This window comes from Dromiciops gliroides, chromosome 1, assembly GCF_019393635.1.
Source record: "Dromiciops gliroides isolate mDroGli1 chromosome 1, mDroGli1.pri, whole genome shotgun sequence".
In the NCBI taxonomy this organism is placed as follows: Eukaryota; Metazoa; Chordata; class Mammalia; order Microbiotheria; family Microbiotheriidae; genus Dromiciops; species Dromiciops gliroides.
In genome coordinates, this window is record NC_057861.1 from 161,806,994 (window position 1) to 161,828,564 (window position 21,571).

At 40.0% G+C, this 21,571-nt stretch overlaps 1 protein-coding gene across 1 annotated transcript; it reads left to right on the top strand.

Annotated features, from left to right (window-relative positions):
* Positions 1–1,875: 1,875 nt before the first annotated feature.
* Positions 1,876–20,224, top strand: LOC122734995 (ribosyldihydronicotinamide dehydrogenase [quinone]-like). The gene is made up of 6 exons (XM_043976231.1): positions 1,876–2,156; positions 3,289–3,453; positions 5,918–6,048; positions 10,548–10,661; positions 14,955–15,056; positions 19,944–20,224. Exons 1-6 carry the CDS (start codon positions 2,150–2,152, stop codon positions 20,115–20,117), a joined length of 693 nt encoding a protein of 230 aa, XP_043832166.1. The 5' UTR covers positions 1,876–2,149; the 3' UTR covers positions 20,118–20,224.
* Positions 20,225–21,571: the final 1,347 nt, after the last annotated feature.

The following is a 21,571-nucleotide window of genomic DNA, read 5'->3' on the forward strand; positions in this document are numbered from 1 at the left end:
TCTCTGTGCTCAAGTCAGCCCAGACAGGATGCTGTTGTGCATGTGTAGAGGGAATTTCATTACCTAAGAGTTCCCTATAAGAGTGAAATCATTGCTCTAGTTCCTAACATTATATTAACATTGCACAATTCCAAAGAACTCAAGATGAAACGTGTTATCCACCTGCGGACAATGAAGGAATGGATTCAGAGTACTGATTAAAGTGCATTTTCTTTACTTTATTTCTTTTTCTTCCTTTTAGGGGTCCTGGGAAGGGGCTAATGGGGGAATTTGTTTTGCCTGATAATACATATTTGTAATGGATTTTGCTTTTTCTTCCTTTCTCTTTGGGTAAGGGATGGAGTAGAGAGAGAGAGAGAGAGAGAGAGAGAGAATTTGAAACTAGAAAAAAAGGATTTAAAAAAGTCTCTATGCTTTGAAAAAATAAAAATTAAATTAAAAAAAACATTATACAAGGAAGATGGGCATTCCTTGTTTTTCTTTGTATGGACATAGCTTTAAATGCCCTTTTGGTTTTTTGACATTCTATACTGCTTCTCCTTGAGCTCTAGGTAAATTTATTAATTTTTTTTGCAGGACAATGCCCAGGGTAACACAGCTAGTGTCAAGTGTCTGAGATGGAATTTGAACTCGGGTCCTCCTAAATCCAGAGCCAGTGCTTTATCCACTTCGCCACCTAGCTGCTCTAGACTTAATTATTAGAGAGATGTCTTGTGAACGCTGAGGGCGATGATAGCATTTGGAGCTGGAAGGGATCTAAAGATTCTCAGAGGGTGTGGAACATGATGATGATCCTGCAAAGGAGACATGAAAAGGAATGGTCAGACAGGTAGGAAGCTGCCCAAGAGATGGGAAAGTCACAAAACTTCATGGACACCATCATATCCAAAAGGAACAGATGGTCAACTGGATCAAATGCTAAAGAAAGGCCAAGAAGAACGAGCACTGAGAAAATGCCTCCAGATTAGCAGTTAAAAGACCTTTGGGAGACAGTGTTTTAGGAAAGTGGTTAGAGGGTTGGAATTAGGATCAAGAAGACCTGGGTTCAATCCTATCTTGTGGCACATAGATAGTGCAGTGGTTAGAGGTCTGGACCTAGAGTCAGAAAAATCTAAGTTTGAATCTGGCCTTAGACACTTGACCCTGGGCAAGTCACTTAACTTCTTCTACCTCAATTTCCTCATCTGTAAAACAGGGACAACAATAGCACCTTCCTCCCAGGGTGAGGATAAAATGTTATAATATTCATAAAGCACTTCACAAACCCTAAAGTGCTATATAAATTCTAGTTGTTGTTACTACTATTACTACTACTACATCGTGAGCCTAGGTAACTACTTGACTTCACAATCTCAGGTTCCTAACCTGTAAAAGGAAGATAATAGCCTACCTCACAAAACTCCAAAGACACAATGTATATGAAGATATTTCAGTTATCACTCTTTTCCCATCCTACATAAAATTGTGGAGACCTCAATGCTTATAAGTCATGGGACACACTGGCGCAGGAGTGCCCAGCATGGTGTGCCCACATCAAAGAAGGCTCTGTGCTCTGTGAGTAAAACAGAATTGCAGTAACTAAAAAGAAAAGTGAGATGTACAAATTTAGAGACAACTCCATCCCAAATGTTCAACTGGACTATTTGTGCCTGACCTGCGGTAGAGCCGTCTGTGCTCATACTGGTCTGATCAGCCACAATCAGACATACTGTACCTTGACCCCAACATAGTGGTGTCATTGCTCCTTTTTGGAGTGTGAAGGACAAACAACAACAATTGATTAGTTGACTTTCGATCTAGCTGTGGCTAATACCTGAGCAAGATTTCTCTGATTTTCTAGAAGTTTCTCCCAGGCTCCTCCTCTGCCTTCAAACAGCAGGGAAGACTAGGCAGGCAGTGTGCCACTTCATAATCTACGGCTTTCCCCACCCCGCCACCCCATTCCTATTGGTGCCTCTTCTGTGAACATGTGACTTTTCTCTTCCATAAAGTGGTGTATTCCTAAAATTGAAAATTGTGGGAATCAAGGTGGAGGCTGAGTGCTGACCATTTCAACATCCATTGTCAGAGGCAAATCTCTTCTATATTAACATCCATATAGGTGAAATAACATTTTCTGAAAGGAAAAAAGGCTTTATCCTTCTGGGAAATGGCAGGTAAGAAATATTAGCTTTTTTTTTAAGTTAAGGTTAAATATTAATCATTAGTATAACTCACGTGTCTTAACCTGTGTACTTAGTGGAGTGAGCCACAACTCTACTTTTTCGGCTGCATGGTGTTTGTTCTCTTGTCTTTTGTACTCTTAACAGGAAGCTCAAAACCATGAATGGAACAACTTAACCTCAGTTGCCACAGATGTTGGGTCATAGAGAAAAAAAAAAACCCACCCAATAGGCAAACCATGTCAGGTCAAGGTTTTACAACAAGTAGATTAATGTTTGAAGGAACGTCAAAACAGAATGAGAGAGGCAGGTTGGGAAAGTGGAGGGAGAAGGAGCCTCTGAGTCAGCAAACCTGGTTTTGTGTCCTCACTTTAACATATTCTGGCTGTGAGACTGAGCGAGTCTCAACTTCTCATGGCCTCAAGCAACTCTGTAAAATTATAAATTTTTTTATAACCTGCATCAGTAGAAGGAGTTTCCTCATCATAGTGGGACTTCCCAAAACCAATTCAATCCAACAATTGACAAGGATTTATTAAGTTAAGCCTTTATTATGTTCCAGGTACTGTGCTAAGTGTCGGAAATTAGAAGAAAGGCAAAAAAAAAAAAAAAAAGTGTGGTCTCCACTCAAGGAACTCATATTTGAATAAGAGAGATAGGATAGATATATAGTAAATTACAGATGGGGAAAAGGAAGGAAGGAAGGAAGGAAGGAAGGAAGGAAGGAAGGAAGGAAGGAAGGAAGGAAGGAAGGAAGGAAGGAAGGAAGGAAGGAAGGAAGGAAGGAAGGAAGGAAAAGAGAGAGGAAGAGAAGAAGGGAAGGACATGGAAGGATGGGAAAAGGAAAGAAAGGAGAAAGGGAGAAGGGGAAGTGGGGAAGGGGAAATGCAGGGAGGGAAGAGGGGAAGGGAAGGAAGTTCTTCGGTATGAGGACTGACTACAAATCAAACTGTCCCAACCATTCATGCAGGAAGAAGTATTTTAATCACTTTGCTTCACATGCCTAATGTGTATAGAAATGCCACGATTTTCTTCTTCTTCATTGAATTGTGATGCAGAGAAATTGTTCTTCAAGGGAGTTGGGGGTTTTTTTTGAGATTTTTAATTTTTTCATTCTCTGATCCAGGGAAACGAGTCCTCATAGTCTATGCACATCAGGAGCCCAAGTCTATGAATGGATCCTTGAAGGATGCAGCTGTGACTGAACTGAGCCGCCAGGGCTGCCAAGTCACTGTGTCTGATCTGTATGCAATGAACTTTGAGCCAAGAGCAACAAAGAATGATATTGTGGGTGAGTGGTAGGTTAAACCCATAAGCCAATTACTTTTCTTAAAAGTACTTGTTGGGGCAGCTAGGTGGCTCAGTGACTCTAGGCAAGTCACTTAACCCCAGTTGCTTCACCAAAAAAAAAAAAAAGTACTTGTTTCCTTTCTCTCAAGAGATCCACCAACCTTTGTCTCAAGTGAATGTATAACAAGGGGCAACCAATTTTCTTTCTGGATATTAATAAAAGATTTTACAAGTTCTAAATGAATCCTATACCATGAACAGAAGCACTCCTGGACACTGAGCCTTTGTAAACGGTTTAGTTATTAATTTGGGGGAGGAATCAAGACTACTGACAGTCTAGCTCCTACAATCCTACCTTGTTCCCCAGAGGCAGCATTTCTCTTCTACTGGGTTGGGGAGACTACTTTACGGGGCAGTAGCCAGGAGATCACCTTGGGGAATCACAGTCCAAATTTTTTTTTTCTCTCTCTCTCTCTCTTTTTTTTTTTTAGTGAGGCAATTGGGGTTAAGTGACTTGCCCAGGGTCACACAGCTAGTAAGTGTTAAGTGTCTGAGGCTGGATTTGAACTCAGGTCCTCCTGACTCCAGGGCCAGTGCTCTATCCACTGTGCCACCTAGCTGCCCCTAAATTTTCTCTTTTTTAAAAAATATCAGCAGAGTGGATGAAAAACTAGAATCCTACATTATGTTGTTTACAAGAAACACATTTGAAGCAGAGAAATACACACAGAGTAAAGGTAAAAGGCTGGAGCAGAATATATTATGCTTCAGTTGAAGTAAAAAAAACACAGGTAGTAATCCTCTCAGACAAAGCAAAAGCAAAAGTAGACCTAATTAAAAGAGATAAGGAAGGAAACTACATCTCGATAAAAGGTACCATAGACAATGAAGTAATATCAATACTCAATATATATGCACCAAGTAGTACAGCATCCAAATTCTTAGAGAAGTTAAGTGAGTTACAGGAAGAAATAGACAGCAAAACTATACTACTGCAGGACCTCAAACTCCTCTTCTCAGAGCTGGATAAATCTAACTACAAAATAAATAAGAAAGAAGTTAAGGATGTAAATATAATTTTAGAAAAATTAAATATGATTGGCCTCTGGAGAAAACTGAATGGGGATAGAAAGGAATATACCTTTTTCTCAGCAGTACATGGTACCTACACAAAAATTGACCATGTATTAGGGCATAAAAACTTCACAGCTGGGGGCAGCTAGTTGGCGCAGTGGATAAAACACCAGCCCTGGATTCAGGAAGACCTGAGTTCAAATCCAGCCTCAGACACTTGACACTTACTAGCTGTGTGACCCTGGGCAAGTCACTTAACCCTCATTGCCCCTCAAAAACACACACACCCTCACAGTCAAATGCAGAAAGGCAGAAATAATAAACGCATCTTTTTCAGATCATGATGCAATAAAAATTATGTGTAATAAAGGGCCATGGAAAGATAGACCAAAAATTAATTAGAAATTAAATAATCTCATCCTAAAGAATGAATGGATCAGGGGGCAGCTAGGTGGCGCAGTGGATAGAGCACCGGCCCTGGATTCAGGAGTACCTGAGTTCAAATCCAGCCTCGGACACTTGACACTTACTAGCTGTGTGACCCTGGGCAAGTCACTTAATCCTCATTGCCCTAAAAAAAAGAAAAGAAAAAAGAAAGCAGAGGAGCTAAAGGATCTCTATCTGGAGAAGCTTTCTCCTAGTCATCTTGGAAAAAGAGAAGAGAGAAAGAGAGAAAGCAACAGGACACGCAGATGATCAGTTCTCTCAAAGGGAGCTGGTTTTACACCTTCTTGCCTAAAAATATCTCCACTAAGGTGTCAGAGATATTTCACATAGTCACAATGAGTAAAATTCAAGGAATTTAAATTTTATTTATGTTCATAAGCCTCTCTTTGAAAATATAAATCTTTGGGGATACTGGATAGGTGTGTTGGGTGTGGGGCAAGGAGCTTGGGGGGAGAGGTCCTTGCATAGGGAGCTTTCAGTCATTCAAACCTTAATGTAAATCAGTAGTGTCAGAAACAGATCCTTGTAGCAAGATGCACATTAACTCAGAAAAACACAAATTAACATCATCTCTGTTGTATTTTTATTTATTTTGTTAAACATTTCCCAATTACATTTTAATTTAGCTTAGGTTGGGTTTTGCCCAACAGGTAGGTCCCAAGTTTGATACCTCTGGTGTAAATAAATCAGAATTCTTTCCTTCTGTCACCTAGCTGAGATCAGCTAATACCAAATAAGTGGATTGGCCTTTGATCAAATAAATGGTATTTGATGGAATGTAGCACAATTAATTTTGTGACCTATCATATCTATCTCCTAGAGGAAGGATATTAGTTCTCAGTCTTTTGGGGGAGCACCTGTGACATTTTAAGGGGATTATTGGAACCAGATTTCTTTAAAATACTGGGAATAAGAATAATTGAGCCCAGTGATTTTCTCTTCAGGTGCTCTAAGCAACCCAAAATCCTTCAATTATGCTGTAGAAACATATGAGGCTTATAAGAAACAATCTCTGTCCAGTGATGTGGTTGAGGAGCAGAAGAAACTGCAAGAAGCTGATCTAGTAATATTTCAGGTGAGTTTTCCCTTTGATCAAATATGTTGGGAGTAAATACTTTTAGGTGATGCTTCTTAGTATTAGAAATCTCATTATCCTGGTCACCAAAGCATGATATATCATAGCACCATTTAGTGAGGTATAACCTTATTAGCTTAGCACAATACCTGTCTTCTTTGTTATAAATCTAAATCTTGGGATCCCAAGCAAAATATTAATAAAGGGTCCTGTACTCTGCTCACTAGTCCAAGAAATGCCCTGTCCACACACCCGGAAGCTTCCTTTCATCTTATGGGTCCCCAAGACTGCAGCAACTACTAGTTAGGTCCAAACAAGAAATTATTCAGACAGTTCAGGTCGAAAAAATACTTTCACCTGAATTAGCCAGATCCTGAAAGCAAAATTCTTCCTTTGTTCCACATTTCTGGTTATTAATTAGCTCAGCTCTTCCTTTCGCTTCAGTGACTTGTCCTTTTGACCAGTAACTTCTAATCTGAGGGTTATATATATATATGGGCTACCTCATTTTATTACACTTCGATTTATTGAGGGTTCACATGTATTGTGCTGTTGTTGTTTTGGTTTTTTTTACAAAGTAAAGATCTATGGCAACCCTACCTTGATCAATTCCACCTGGGCCATTTTTCCAACGTCATGCGTTCAAATCATGTCTCTGTGTCGCATTTTGGTAGTTTTCGCAATATTTCAAACTTTTTCATGATTATTATTATTATTTTTTTTTAGTGAGGCAATTGGGATTAAGTGACTTGCCCAGGGTCACACAGCTAGTAAGTGTTAAGTGTCTGAGGCCGGTTTTGAACTCAGGTACTCCTGACTCCAGGGCCGGTGCTCTATCCACTGTGCCACCTAGCTGCCCCATGATTATTTTTTATTATATTGATTATGGCGATCTGTGATCAGGGATATTTGATATTACTGTTATAATTGTTTTGAGACCTCACAAGGAGGCCCATAAAGATGGCCAACTTAATCCCTAAATGTTGTGCACATTCTGACTCCTCCACCAACAGGTGGTCCCAATCTCCCTCCCTCTCCTTGGACCTCCCTCTTCCCTGAGACACAATAATATTGAAATGAGGCCAATTAATAACCCTACAGTGACTCCTAAGTGTTCAAGTGAAAGGAAGAGTCAATCTGTGTGGCAAACTTTATTGTTGACCTATTTTAAGAAATTGCTACAACCACCCCAGCCTTAAGCAACCACCACCCTGATCAGTCAGCAGCCATCAACACTGAGGCAAGGCCCTTCTCCACCAAAAAGACTGTGACTCGGGGGAGCTAGGTAGCGCAGTGGATAGAGCACCGGCCCTGGATTCAAGAGGACCTGAGTTCAAATCCAGCCTCAGACACTTAACACTTACTAGTTGTATGACCCTGGGCAAGTCACTTAACCTCAATTGCCTCTCACCAAAAAAAAAAAAAAAAAGACTGTGACTCCCTGAACGGTCAGATGATAGGTAGCATTTTTTAGCAATAAATTATTTTTAAATTAAGTTATGTACATTTTTAGACATGATACTATTTTATTTTATTTTAATTTTTTGCAGGGCAATGGGAGTTAAGTGACTTGCCCAGGGTCACACAGCTAGTGTCTGAGGCCAGATTTGAACTCAGGTCCCAGGGCCGGTACTTTACCCACTGCGCCACCTACCTGCCCCTAGACACGATACTATTGCACATGTAATAGACTACAGTATAGTGTAGACCTAAATTTTATATGGGCAGCTTGGAGATACAGTAGAAAGAGCATTGGGCTTGGAGTCAAGAAGACCTGAATTCAGATCTGACCTCAGAAACTACTAGTTAGTTGTATGATGCTGGGCAAGTCACTTCACCCTGTCTGCCTCAGTTTCCTCACATGTAAAATGAACTGGAGAAGGAAATGGCAAACCACCCCAGTATCTCTGTCAAGAAAACCAACAATAACAGCTTTAAATATATATATTTCTTGGGAAACCAAGAAATTTGTGTATCTTGCTTTATTGTGATAGTCTCTTTATTGTGGTGATCAGAAATCAAACCCTCAATTTCTTCAAGGTATGCCTGTATAGCTGCTTCCCAGAATCCTGAATAAAGAACTCAGCCCCATGTGTTTTAACCTATTTAAAACCATCTCGAATAAAACTGTGAGCGGAGGAGAGGCCATCTCCTGAGCTGTAATTGTGGCCTTGGTGGAAAAAGTTAGAGGGCCTCATAAACCTGTCTGCTAACTAAATCCAAGTGGGTCAGAGTGGGGTGTCAGTAGATACCTTTTCATGCCTTGGCTGTGTGAAGAGTTAGGGGCCCAAGGGCCTGGGCCTGGCAAAGCATGTGGAAATGCTGCCCTCTCGTGGACATTGTGGAGCTCTGCGTCATCAATGTCTCACCTAGCTCTTATGAAAACCTAACTGAAAAGATCTGCCAAGTACCTGATGTTTTTTGCCATTTTGCACCAAGTGAGAATTTGACATATATATTAAAAATTAATGCAAAAGACTAAATATGAGAACATGGCTAATACCTTCAGCCTTGACTGATATGTCTCAGTTAGTTTTGCTAAACTGACTTGTTATCAGGGATTGAGGGTGGGAGGTGGGAAAGATGTTTGGAAATGAAGGTAATGAAAAAATAAATATATCAGTAAAATTTTTGTTTATGTCAATGCAAAAGTACAAATCTCTTTCCTTGGTAATACATTGAGTTCAAATCTAGCCTCAGACACTAGCTGTGTGACCCTGAGCAAGTCACTTCACCCTGTTTGCTTCAGTTTCTTCATCTGTAAAATGGACTGAAGGAAATAGCAAATCACCCCAGTATCTCTGCCAAGAAAACCCCAAATGATGTTACTGAGAGTCATACATGACTGAAACAACTAACATATAGTAAGACCTGGGAGAAGTAGATCAAACCCATGTTATATTACCAGTTTCTCTAGAGGATTGGAAAAGCATTTTTAAAAATCCAGTTTCACTAAATTCTCCTTATTCAAAGGAATATTTGCAATGTGGTCATTTAGCCAATAGAAATTTCTATAGACTCTGAAAATATGAAGCTTGATTTATTTTTGTTTGGGGTTTTTTTGTTTGGTTTTGTTTTCTTGTTTGGTTTTTTTGTGTGTGTTTTTTAATTTATTTTTTAATAAATGCCATCATAGACCAAATTTCAGACCTACATTAAAACAAATGAATTAATCCAAAGGGTTTGGGTCATATAAAAGAGTAACAGAATTTCAGTAACCATCTAGTCCAACTCATACTTGGAAAGGGTCGCCTCTATTTTCCAATAGGTGATCAATCATCTTGCTTATACTTAAGGTTTATGCCTCACTCACTACAGAATGAAGGGGAACCTTCTGAGACTTATCTATTGTTTTTATTATTGTTTTTCAGTTGTTTTTAGTTATGTTCAACTCTTCCATCACCCTACTTGGGGGGTTTCTTGGCAAAGATACTGGAGTAATTTGCTATTTCCTTCTCCAGCCCGTTTTATAGATGAGGAAACTGAGGTAAAACAGATTAAATGACTTCCCCAGGGTCACAGAGATAGTAAGTGTCTGAGGGTGGGTTTGAACTCAGGAAGAAGAGTCTTCCTGATTCCAAGTTCAGTGCTCTATCCACTGCACCACCTAGCTGCCCCATTGTTGGCTAGCTCTAATTAATAGGAAGCTCTTCCTGAAATCAGACCTAAATCTGCCTCTTTGTAACTTCTACCTATGGCTCCTAGTTCTACCTTCTGGAATGAAACAAAAAACAGTTTAATTCCTCTATTGGAGATAGCCATCATATTTGTCCCTAAGCATTCTTTTTTCTAACTTAAACATCTCCAATCCTTCACTGGGTGGAAGGTTGGATGAGATGGTCTCAAAAAAAGTGTGTGTGTGTGTGTGTGTGTGTGTGTGTGTGTGTGTGTGTGTGTGTGTGTGTGCATGTGTGTATATTAATTCAATAATTCTAAAATTAAATCCATTATCATTTTATCTACCAAGATTTTAGACAGAATATCTTTTTAGACAAAGACTATCTTTGTGAAATGAAAAATTCATAATGAAGCTACCTATATACCATGTGCTTTACTGAAGTAGTTTTTTACTGATTAATATTTTGTTTACTGCTCCTAAGGAATAGGTTTGGAAACATTTAATAGAATACTTTTTATATAATTAAACAAAATTATTTAAGAGGTATGTTGAATTTTTTTAAAAGCCAGCTGAGAAGGAGAATGACAGTAATTTTTAAATATCCATTTATATTTTTTTGTTGTTCAGTCGTTTTTTCATTCATATCAGGCTCTTCATGACCCTATTTGGGGTTTTCTTGGCAGAGGTACTGGGGTGGTTTGCCATTTCCTTCTCCAGCTCATTTTACAGATGAAGAAACTGAGGCAAACAGGGTAAAGTGACTTGCCCCAGGTCACACAACCAGTGAGTGTCTGAGGCCAGATATCTTGAATGCATTTCCCCACCAGGGTGAGGTATTTACCTCTGACTTGTGACTGAGGGTGTTCTTTCTTTTCTGTAGTTCCCTCTGTATTGGTACAGTGTGCCGGCCATCCTGAAGGGCTGGATAGACCGAGTGCTCTGCCAAGGATTTGCCTATGAAATCCCGAAATACTTCAAAAATGGTTTCTTTCAGGTATGTGCTGTGGAATATGTTGGATTCATCATTTGTGGAAGAAAGGTTTCATATAGCGTATGCCAGTTTCTAAAACCATCTTAGAATCAAAAGTCTGCAGTCTTCTTTCCTATTTGATTGGTTTTCTCACTTAGAGAGAAGGAGCTTTGGCTTCTTTTTCATGATATAAACCCAGCTTGGACCAAGATAAACCACATATTTTGAGGTATTTCTTTTTTTTTTTAATTTTTTTTTTTTGGTGAGGCAACTGGGGTTAAGTGACTTGCCCAGGGCCACACAGCTAGTAAGTGTTAAGTGTCTGAGGCTGGATTTGAACTCAGGTCCTCCTGAATCCAGGGCCAGTGCTTTATCCACTGTGCCATCTAGCTGCCCCTGAGGTATTTCTTAAAGAGCAAGGCTGCCTACATGTTCAAAGTAATTAATGACACTGCCTTTTTCTTTTTTTTCTTTTTCTTTTCTTTTTTTTTTTTGGTGAGGCAACTGGGGTTAAGTGACTTGCCCAGGGTCACACAGCTAGTAAGTGTTAAGTGTCTGAGGCCGGATTTGAACTCAGGTCCTCCTGAATCCAGGGCTGGTGCTCTATCCACTGAGCCACCTAGCTGCCCCAACACTGTCTTTTTCTTATCTCCCTAAGGTCATCATCATCTACCATCACCATCAACAACAACAACGACAAAAATAAATTTTAAAATGATGGTGATGATGACAGCTCACATTCAGCATAGCATTTTAAGGTCTGCAAAAGTGCTTTATCTCATTTGGTCCTAAAAACAGTTCTGTGGGTTATCATAATTATCCCTATTTCACTGATGAGGAAATTGAAGTTCAGAGACAATAAATGTTCCTCCCAGGGTCACACAACTGGTATGTCTGAGGAAGGATTTGAATCCAAGATGTAAGGGCACTGTTTTATCCAATACACCATGCTACCTCTCCAAGACATTTATTTCCTCAGTGACATCTATGCCACATTCGTACTCTTCCCTCCCCAACTTTTTTTTTTAACTTTCATTTATAACACCTGCTCTTCCTGTTCCTCCTTGATCCCAGTGTTCTCCAACTCTGCTCCCCTCCAGCTCTGCTTCACATCAGGGCAAGAGTGACAGGACTTACTACCCCTAAGAACCATTCAAGTCCAATATGTTGAATTCTGAGATTTCTCTGTTAGACCATAACCTTCTCCTTCAACTTCTCCCATTCTTTCTCTCCTATTGAACTTTCTCTTTACCATCATCTTGATCTCCAGTTTTTAAACTAGAGACCCCCTTCTTCTCATCCAACATTCCAGTTACTGTATCCCAATACTGCCCTACCTAGTCTGGCAACATTTTTGTTGTTGTTCAGTTATGTTCGACTCTTTGTGAACCCATTTGGGATTTCTTTTTGTTTTTTAACAATAAATGTTTTTACTTAATGTTTTGAATTTCATATTCTATTCCTCCTTCTCTCCCTTCCCTCCCTCTTCTCTGAGGCAGTGAGCAGACTAGGTTATACATGTATAAGTATGTAAAACATTATCATAGTAGCCATTTTGTACAAGAAAACTTGAATAAAAGAAAAAAATGAAAGAAAGTGAAAAATAGCATCTGTTTTCAACCAATATCAGTTCTTTCTTTGGAGGTGGATAGTATGTTTCATCAATAGTCCTTTGGAATTGTCTTGGATCACTGTATTGTTGCGAATAGGCAAGTCATTCACAGGTCTTCATTAAATAATATTGCTGTCTCTGCACAATGTTCTCTTGGTTCTGCTCACTTCACTATATATCAGTTCATACAAGTCTTTCCAGGCCTTTTTGAAATCATCCTTGTTGTCATATCTTATAGCACAATAATATAACATCACCATCATATACCACAGCTTGTTTAGCCATTCCCCAATTGATGGGCCTTCCTTTGATTTCTAATTCTTAGCCACCACAAAAAGAGCTTCTATAAATATTTTTGTACAAATAGGTCTTTTTCTCTTTTTTGGGATGTCTTTGGGATATAAACCTAGCAGTGGTAATCCTGGATCAAAGGGTATGCACAGTTCTATAGCCCTTTGGGCATAGTTCCAAACTGCTCTCCAAAATGGTTGGATCTTTTCACAACTCCACCAACATCGGATTAGCATCCCAGTTTTTTCTGGTTTTTCTTGATAAAGATACTAGATAGCTTTTAATGAAGGAGATACTTGGAACATTCTTGAAATTCAATCATATGTCCAGCATACACACACACACACACACACACACACACACACACACACACACACATTATAATTTTGGTATGCTGGTTCTATCTTTTGAATCAATTCATACATATAGTGGAAAGGAAAGAGATACAATACATATTTAACAAATTTCTATTACCAAATAAAACTACTTCAGTTAGATAAATTGAATTTTACTTTGAAATAGACTGAGCATCCAATGTAAATTTTAACCAGACTACATGGCTCCCTGTGTTCAGAATTCCTGTTCAAAGCATGGGCACATGTGATATTTCTTTATATATCATCACTGTTTGGTCTTATTGTATCTGTATTTGTCAAGATATACACAGACATACATATATCTAGAATATTTCTGTATACGTGTGAGTGGGTTAAGTGGTCTAGCTTGCACATACTCTGTCACCAATCAACGGAATTAGGCCCTTAGGCAAGGACTCCAAAAATAAGTAGACTAACTTATCCAGGGACTGTGGTCTGTGTATGTACACTGGAGATCTAAACTTCACATTCAGATTTTTACTAAAGTGAGCTAAAGGCCAATGGAGTGCTACACTTCTGTAACCTTTGTCACTAGAGAGGCTGAGGCTGGTGAATGAATTTAGCTAAGGAGTTCTGGGCTTACATGAGCTGGGCAATTCTGCAATCCATTGATCAAAAGCATTTGTCGAGAGCTTACTTGGCAGCTAGTCTCAAACTCCTCTATCCCTAATTGTGAAGTCTGGCATCAAAATGGTGGATTCCAACATCGAGATGAGGAGGCGCCAAGCTGCCTCAGGAAGTGCAAACCAGGGGGCAACTAGGTGGCACAGTGGATAAAGCACCAGCCCTGGATTCAGGAGGACCTGAGTTCAAATATGACCTCAGACACTTGAGCTGTGTGACTCTGGGCAAGTCACTTAACCCTCATTGCCCTGCAAAAAACAAAAAAAGAAAACAGGAAGTGCCAACCAGCCCAGGATAGAAAGGAGAAGAGATCAAAGGAAGCTCCCATGTCAATTAGTAATGCAATCAGGCATTTCTAGTCTCAAATGATAGATAGATACATAGATAGATACATAGATACATAGATACATAGATAGATATAGAGATACTTAGATAGATACATAGATGGATGGATGAACGGACATATAGATATATAGACAGGCAGATAGTGACAGACAGACTAATAAATAGACAGGTAGATAGACATAGATAGTGATAGATTAGATAGATAGATAGACAGACAGACAGACAGGTACACTGACAGATAGGCAGATTGTTGTTGCTGGTCCTTCATTCTCTTTTTTTTTTTCTTTTTCTTTTTTTTTTTAGTGAGGCAATGGGGGTTAAGTGACTTGCCCAGGGTCACACAGCTACTAAGTATCAAGTGTCTGAGGCCAGATTTGAACTCAGATACTCCTGACTCCAGGGCTGGTGCTCTATCCACTGCACCACCTAGCTGCCCCCATTGGTCCTTCATTCTCAAAGAGAACAATGACATCAGGGTGATGTCATGACTTGCAGTGAATTGGATTTAAATGAGGGAGGACTATGTAAGATCACCAGCCTCTCTCTCTCTCCTTCAGAGCCATATGGGTCCAGTGGCAAGATATACATCAGGATGACTGGAGATGGCCCTGGATGTTTAAGGCAATTGGGGTTAAATGACTTGTCCAGGGTCACACAGTTAAGTGTAAAGTGAGATTTGAATTCAGGTCCTCCTGACTTCAGGGCTAGTGCTCTATCCACTGTGCCACTTAGCTGCCAAGAAACAGTCACAGACAAACAGAGAGATAGAAAGTGAGCTAAACATGAACTTGCCCTTGCTGTATTAGTACATAAACCCTGGGCAACATGTTGCCAATGCCTCAATTTATGGTTTTCCCCCAAAAGAACATAACTTTACTTTAGAACGTCCTTTTTTTTTTTTTTAAATTTTCTTTAGGTGGTTGGAAGAGAATAGGCAGAAAGATCCCAAGCTAGCTGAGAGCTCAGGAGCCCATACAACTGTCCACTTCCAAGTCTAAATTTATCGTATTGTTTCTAACCAGAATTTCTTTTTAAAAAATTACAAATCTTTCTTTTCTTTAATTACAGAATAAATCAGCCCTGCTTTCATTCACTACTGCTGGGACTGCCGAAATGTATTTTAAAAAGGAATATGCTGGAGATATTAGGTACATCTTATGGCCTCTGCAGGTAAAGCACAAATACTTGGCTAGCATCCAATGTCGCTGTTCCCTCGCTTCTTTGCACCTGCTGCTGGATGAAAACCACTGGTTGCTGGCTCAGCAGCTGGGCCAGAAACTCCATGCTCCCTGCAGAACTAGAATTGTACCTTGCACCTACTTAAGTCACAGAATCACAGATTTAGAGAGTTGGAAGGTCCTTAAAAGGCCATCTAATATGATCTATGGTTTGACCTGAAGTTTTTTCTATAACATCACTGATCCAGCAGAGTTGATAGGAGAGAGTACTGACCTGGAGGTCAGAGGACCTGGGTTCAAGTCCTGACTCTGACATTACCTGTATAACCTCAGATAAGTCACCTAACCTCCTTGGGCCTCAGTTTCCTCAGCTGTAAAATAAAGCAGTTGGACTAAAATGACCCATGAGGTATCTTCTGGGTCTAGATCTATGATCCATGCCATTGAATAAGAAAATCGAAGGCCTGAAATAAGGGAGAACAAAATACCTTCTGAGGTAGCCCCATTCTACATTTGGATAGTCCTAATTCCAAAATCAAAATCAAAATCTACCTCTTTCCAGTTTCCACCCCTTGCTCTGAGCCATGTTCTGTGGAGCCAAGTGGCAAAAATCTACCTAATTCCTCTTGCCTGTGGCTGCCCCTCAAATGCTGAGCCACAACTCTCATGTCCCCCCATCCCTCCAGGTCTTCCTTTCTCCAGGTTAAACATCCTCACTTCCTTCAAGCTCTCTAAATTGCTTCCTTCCTTCAGCTGAATTGTCACTGTTTTTGTGAAACCTTCCCTGATACCTCAGGTGTCCAGTATTCTTTATCATGACTTCAGATTGTATTTGCTTCATCTGTGTATGTGTTGTTTGCACCAGTAGAATAAACTCTCCCTGAGGGCAGGAGGACTTCCATTTCCTTCAACAAGCATATATTAAGCACTTACTATGTGCAAGACTTATCTTCCTGAGTTCAAATCTGGCTTCAGACACTTACTAGCTGTGTGACCCTGGACAAGTCACTTCACCTTGTTTGCCTCAGTTTCCTCATCTGTAAAATGAACTGGAGGGGGCAGCTAGGTGGCTCAGTGGATAAAGCACAGGTCCTAGATTCAGGAGGACCTGAGTTCAAATATGACCTCAGATACTTGACAGTTACTAGCTGTGTGACCCTGGGCAAGTCACTTAACCCTCATTGCCCTGCAAAAACCCAAAACAAAACAAAACAAAACAAAAAAACCCAAAATGAACTGGAGAAAGAAATATCTAGTATCTATGCCAAGAAAACCCTAAATGGGGTCATGAAGAGTCAGACACAACTGAAAATAACAACAACAGAACATTCTCCATTATCTTTTTTGGGGGGTTGGGGGCAGGCAATGAAGTTTAAGTGACTTGCCCAGGGTCACACAGCTAATAAGTGTCAAGTGTCTGAGGCTGGGTTTGAACTCAGGTCCTCCTGAATCCAGGGATGGTGCTTTATCCACTGCGCTGCCTAGCTGCCTCCCTTTCCATTATCTTTGACTGACAAAACCTCAGCAATCATATCTGCCTATTCTTCAAGCTACCAAATTGATATCCATGAAACAGTTCTGAACAGGCCACCTCCCTGCTCAGAAAACTTCACTGGCTCCTAATTTCCTATGGGATAAAATGCAAACTCCACTGTTTTGAATTTAAAGCCCTTCATAGTCTAGCTTCAACCAATCCTTCCAGACTAATTTCACATTGCTCCACCATCTGCAAATGCCAGGCAAATTGGCCTAACTTGCTGTGCCCTAAATACAACATTCCATCTTCTGCCTCGTGAATTCTTCATCCTTTTCCCCTTCTGTCTGTTGACATTCCTGGTTCTATTTAAGCTCAACTCAAGTCACCTCTTACTAGAAGTCTTTCCCGATCATTCCCTTGTTGTTGTTGTCGTAGTCATCATCATTCAATCCTTTCAGTCGTCCTCTCCTCCTCAAAAACCTTTGGAGGTACTATATTGTCTCTAGAATAAACTAGAAACCCCTTAGATTGACATTTAAGAATCTCCTTAATTTGGTTCCAACCTACCTTTCCAGTCTTACCTCACATTACCCACCTTCGCAAATCCTATGTTCTACTCAAATTGTATGACTGAATGTAATGTGTCATCCATGACCATTCACTCAGGCTGTCTCCTATGCACAGAATATACTCTCTTCATCTCTGCCTTTCATAATTCTTATGTTCCTTCAAGATCCAGTTAAAGTGCCACTTCTGTTATGTTTCCTTCCCTGATCTCTAGATGAAAATGTTCTTTATTTCTTTAGTTTTTCCCAGAACATTTTTTCTGTCTCTTCTTTTTTGCCCACATCATTTCCTACCTTATATTATACTTTTGTTGTACACATTGTATTTTACCCAGTAAAATATAAATTCCTTGAAGGAAGGACTGTGGTTTAAAAAAAATTTTGTATCTTTAATACTCAGCACAGAATCTCATGCAAACACTTGATAAATGTTGAATTATATTTAATTAATCTTTCTCTCAGCACTTAGGTATTTAAATTGGAACCTTAGTATTCTGTCTTGGGTCCCTTTCCAGGGAGGTTCATTTATTCAAGCAGTTGATGGACCTCATTAGAATAGAATAGTAAGAGTATAAACCCCAGGGAGAATTTAGAAATGTTATGAACTATATGATGTTATGAACTACATGAAATGTTATGAACTATATGAACTATATACTTAGAAATATTATGAACTCATATAGTTCATAACTGTGTATTATTGTTGTTATTTGTTTTCTTATAGTTGCATCCTTTCTTATCCATCCATAGATTCTTTAAAGGGAGGGCAGGGATCATATCTTCTATATTTTAAATTTTATTGCTGCTCTTTACTTAATTGCTTAAAACATTGATCTGTCCACAGTGCGAACTCCATAAAGTGATGATTTCTATACTAGATAGCAAGTGCATTCATCTAATCCAATCCAGTTCAATTCAACACATGTATTAAACACATATGTTGTACAAATCTCTATGGGTTCAAAGGCTCCTAATTAGTTATTCTCAGTCATTTATTATCTCAGTTCTTTGATTATACTGAAGAGTGGCTGGATAGAAGAGGAGATAAGTCAGTGATAGAAAATTAGTTTGTTGTTCAGGATGGTAGTGGGTCATGGTGAGAGGCAAAGGGAGGGACCATTTCCTTGCATGTATGATCTGGTTCACCAATTTATCATTTTTACATTTTGGTAAAATTTCAAAACACTTTGGACCCAGAGTGTCTCTCTTTTTTTCTTTTTCATTCATTCAACAAAAGTTTACTAAGTATCTTGAAAAGGGCGGAAATACTGAAAAGTGAGGTGACAAAATTGCCTCTATGTCTACAGGGAGGTAGTTTTTTGCAGTTAGAGGGAGGCTTTTGAGTCAGAATAGCTGATTTTGAGGGGGAGCTGGGTGGCAAAGTGGATGGAGTGCCAGGCCTGGAGAAAGGACGATTCTTTAACAAGATATGAAGGATGGATTGGAGTGGAGAGGGACTGAAATCAGGAAAATCAGAAGACATGGGGGCCTGAACGAGGGGGGTGGCCATGTTCATGGAGAAATAGGAAGAGATACAGAAGATTTTATCAGTCAACAAACATTTGCGTACTATGATCCAGGCATTGTGTTAAGTGAGGACTGAAGAGACAAAGAAAGACAAAAACACAGTCCCTGCCCTCAAGAACTAAGGACTTGGCAAATGATTAAAAATGAGGAGAGAGAGAGAGAGAGAGAGAGAGAGAGAGAGAGAGAGAGAGAGAGAGAGAGAGAGAGAGAGAGAGAGAGGGGAAGAGAAGGAAGAGAAGGAAGAGAAGGAAGGGAAGGGAAGGGGAGGGGAGGGGAGGGGAGGGAAGAGAGACTCAGAAATGACTGAAATTTTTTAACCTGGATGTTTCCCTCAATGGAAATCTGAAAGTGGGTGAGACCTAGAAGCTGATATCAGTTTTGGACGTGTTGAAGCAGTTAGCAATGTGGAACTTGGCGGGGGGGGGGGGGGGGGGGGGGGGGGAGTAAATATGTTGATTTTTAAATGTCTGCTTTAAAGGCAGATAATTGAGTTCACAAGAATAAATGAGATCAGCTTTCTTATTGGGGTGGGGAAGACAGATCCTTGAAGGACACCCACACTTAAAGTATGATGAGAGACAAATGGAGTGAAAAGCTTGTTGAAGGAGGTAAAGGAATAGACATGAATTGTTAGAACGATCATATTTTCAACAAAGGCAAATGGTCAGTTCAAAACAGAAAGGATGTTGAGGTCAGTTGTGCCTTCTCAGAGAGGTGCCAAAATAAAAGCTTTCTTTGAAAGACAAAGTGAAGAGTGGACATGTGCTTTCTCCTCAATCTGTTCACTGACTAATCTGCATAATTAACCAAACTAATTTCATAGAACCATAGGTCAAGAGTTCGAAGGGACCTCAAAGGCCCATCCCTCTCATTTGATAGATGAGGAAACTGAGGCCCAGGGAAATGAAGTGTGTGAACTTAATTTAAGTGTGATTAAGAATGGAATTTGAGCACTAATCCTCTGACTCAGAGCCAGTGCCCTGACCACCATATCTCAGTGATGCATTTGGGTTCAGATCATTTTGTTTGGAAAGGTTTGGAAAGGACTCAAGCTATCTGAATTATAGGAATAGGATTTGTAAGGCCCAGTAGTCCAAAGGACTTCCTCTGATCTACAACATCCAATATCTTTGATTAATGAACAGTTCATTTGTTTCCTGTGAATTGATAATTTTTAAAGATTTGGGTTTTATAAATTATTTTCAAAGAGTGAGGCTTCCCTTTTATTACTTCCTTTTGACTTTTTAGCTGAGTATTAATGCAATGGGTACCATTTCTGATTACTTCCTTTCTCCCTTTCTGAATCTAGCATGGTGTGTTACACTTCTGTGGTTTCAAAGTCCTCACACCACAGATCAACTATGCTCCTGAACGTGCATCAGAAGATAAAAGAAAGGAGATGGTGACATCTTGGTCAAGGAGACTGGAGACCATTTGGGATGAAAAGCCAATAGACTGCAGTCTTTCCTGGTACTTTGAGTAATTACAACTTGCATTGCATGCTAATTCTAATCTTTGGAAATTCTCAGGGTACATGAACATTTGTATACAGAATCTACTGTTAAGAACCCAATAAAAATTATAACAAAATTAATCATATGTATGTAATACTTTGTATAACAGCCTACCTAGTAATTAGGCATAGACATCAATTAAATGTACATTATTTAAATTGATACCTTACACAGGCAGACCAAGTATTTCCAGAGTCAACTTTTGGGGGAAAGGACATCCATAATGATTGGGCCTCTTCCTTTCTCCCTCAGGAAATAACTGTGGCCCCAGGTCCCAGGTATGGACAGTCAGGACTAAGAGTAAACAGAGGGGGGGGGGGCAGCTAGGTGGCTCAGTGGATAGAGCACTGGCCCTGGAGTCAGGAGTACCTGAGTTCAAATCCGGCCTCAGACACTTAACACTTACTAGCTGTGTGACCTTGGGCAAGTCACTTAACCCCAATTGCCTCACTAAAAAAAAAAAAAGAGTAAATAGAGGGGCAGCTAGGTTGCGCAGTGGATAAAGCACTGGCCCTGGATTTAGTAGGACCTGAATTCAAATCCAGCCTCAGACACTTAACACTTACTAACTGCGTGACCCTGGGCAAGTCACTTAACCCCAATTGCCTCACACACACACACACACACACACACACACACACACACACAAAAGAGTAAATGGAGACCCAACTTTCATTTAATTTTATAGAAGTCAACCTTTTCTTTTTTGCAGTGGGGGTTATCTCCTTTTTACTGAGGAATTGCTTTTTTTTTTCCCCAGGCAATGGGGGTTAAGTGACTTGCCCAGGGTCACACAGCTAGTAAGTGTCAAGTGTCTGAGGTCGGATTTGAACTCAGGTACTCCTGAATTCAGGGCCGGTGCTTTAACCACTGCGCCATCTAGCTGCCCCCTGAGGAATTGCTTTTAAATAGGACAGGGTGAGCCTAAAGCTTCTGAAAGAAGACTCTTGAGGAGACCTCAGTACCCACTGTGCCTCTCTTTATCCTTCCATCTCCTTAGTTCAGTGGTATGTAAGGGAGCTGATTGAGTGGTACAGTTTAAGGAAAAGTACTCCTGTTCAGAAAATTTTTCCCACACACTTCCTGAAATTCCATTAGTTAGAGTTCATTCGGGTTAACAAAAAAAGAAACCCTTGTCAGGCTGAGGAGTAGATTAGGAATAGGAGGACTTTAGGTAGGTTAGGAAAATAAGCAAATTAAACTATTCTAAACCACGAAGTGCCAAGCGAGTGACAGTTCTGCTGAGGTGAAGTCTGGGGGACTTGTGTTCTGTTTGGGTAGAGTATTCAGTTGAATCTTTGGGTAGCAGCAGGGAGCAAATACTTGGGGAATGTAGGAAAGAAGACACTGGAAGAGAGCTTAGGAAGGGGCATAGAACTCTGGTCAGGACCCTAACTACCATCATTGTCCTATGAGGAAAGAC

Excerpts from the sequence above, each read along its gene's own strand:
- LOC122734995 (XM_043976231.1), top strand. Across the intron at positions 6,049-10,547 it reads CTGATCTAGTAATATTTCAG|TTCCCTCTGTATTGGTACAG; the intron begins GTGAGTTTTCCC and ends TCTTTTCTGTAG. Across the intron at positions 15,057-19,943 it reads ACATCTTATGGCCTCTGCAG|CATGGTGTGTTACACTTCTG; the intron begins GTAAAGCACAAA and ends TTCTGAATCTAG.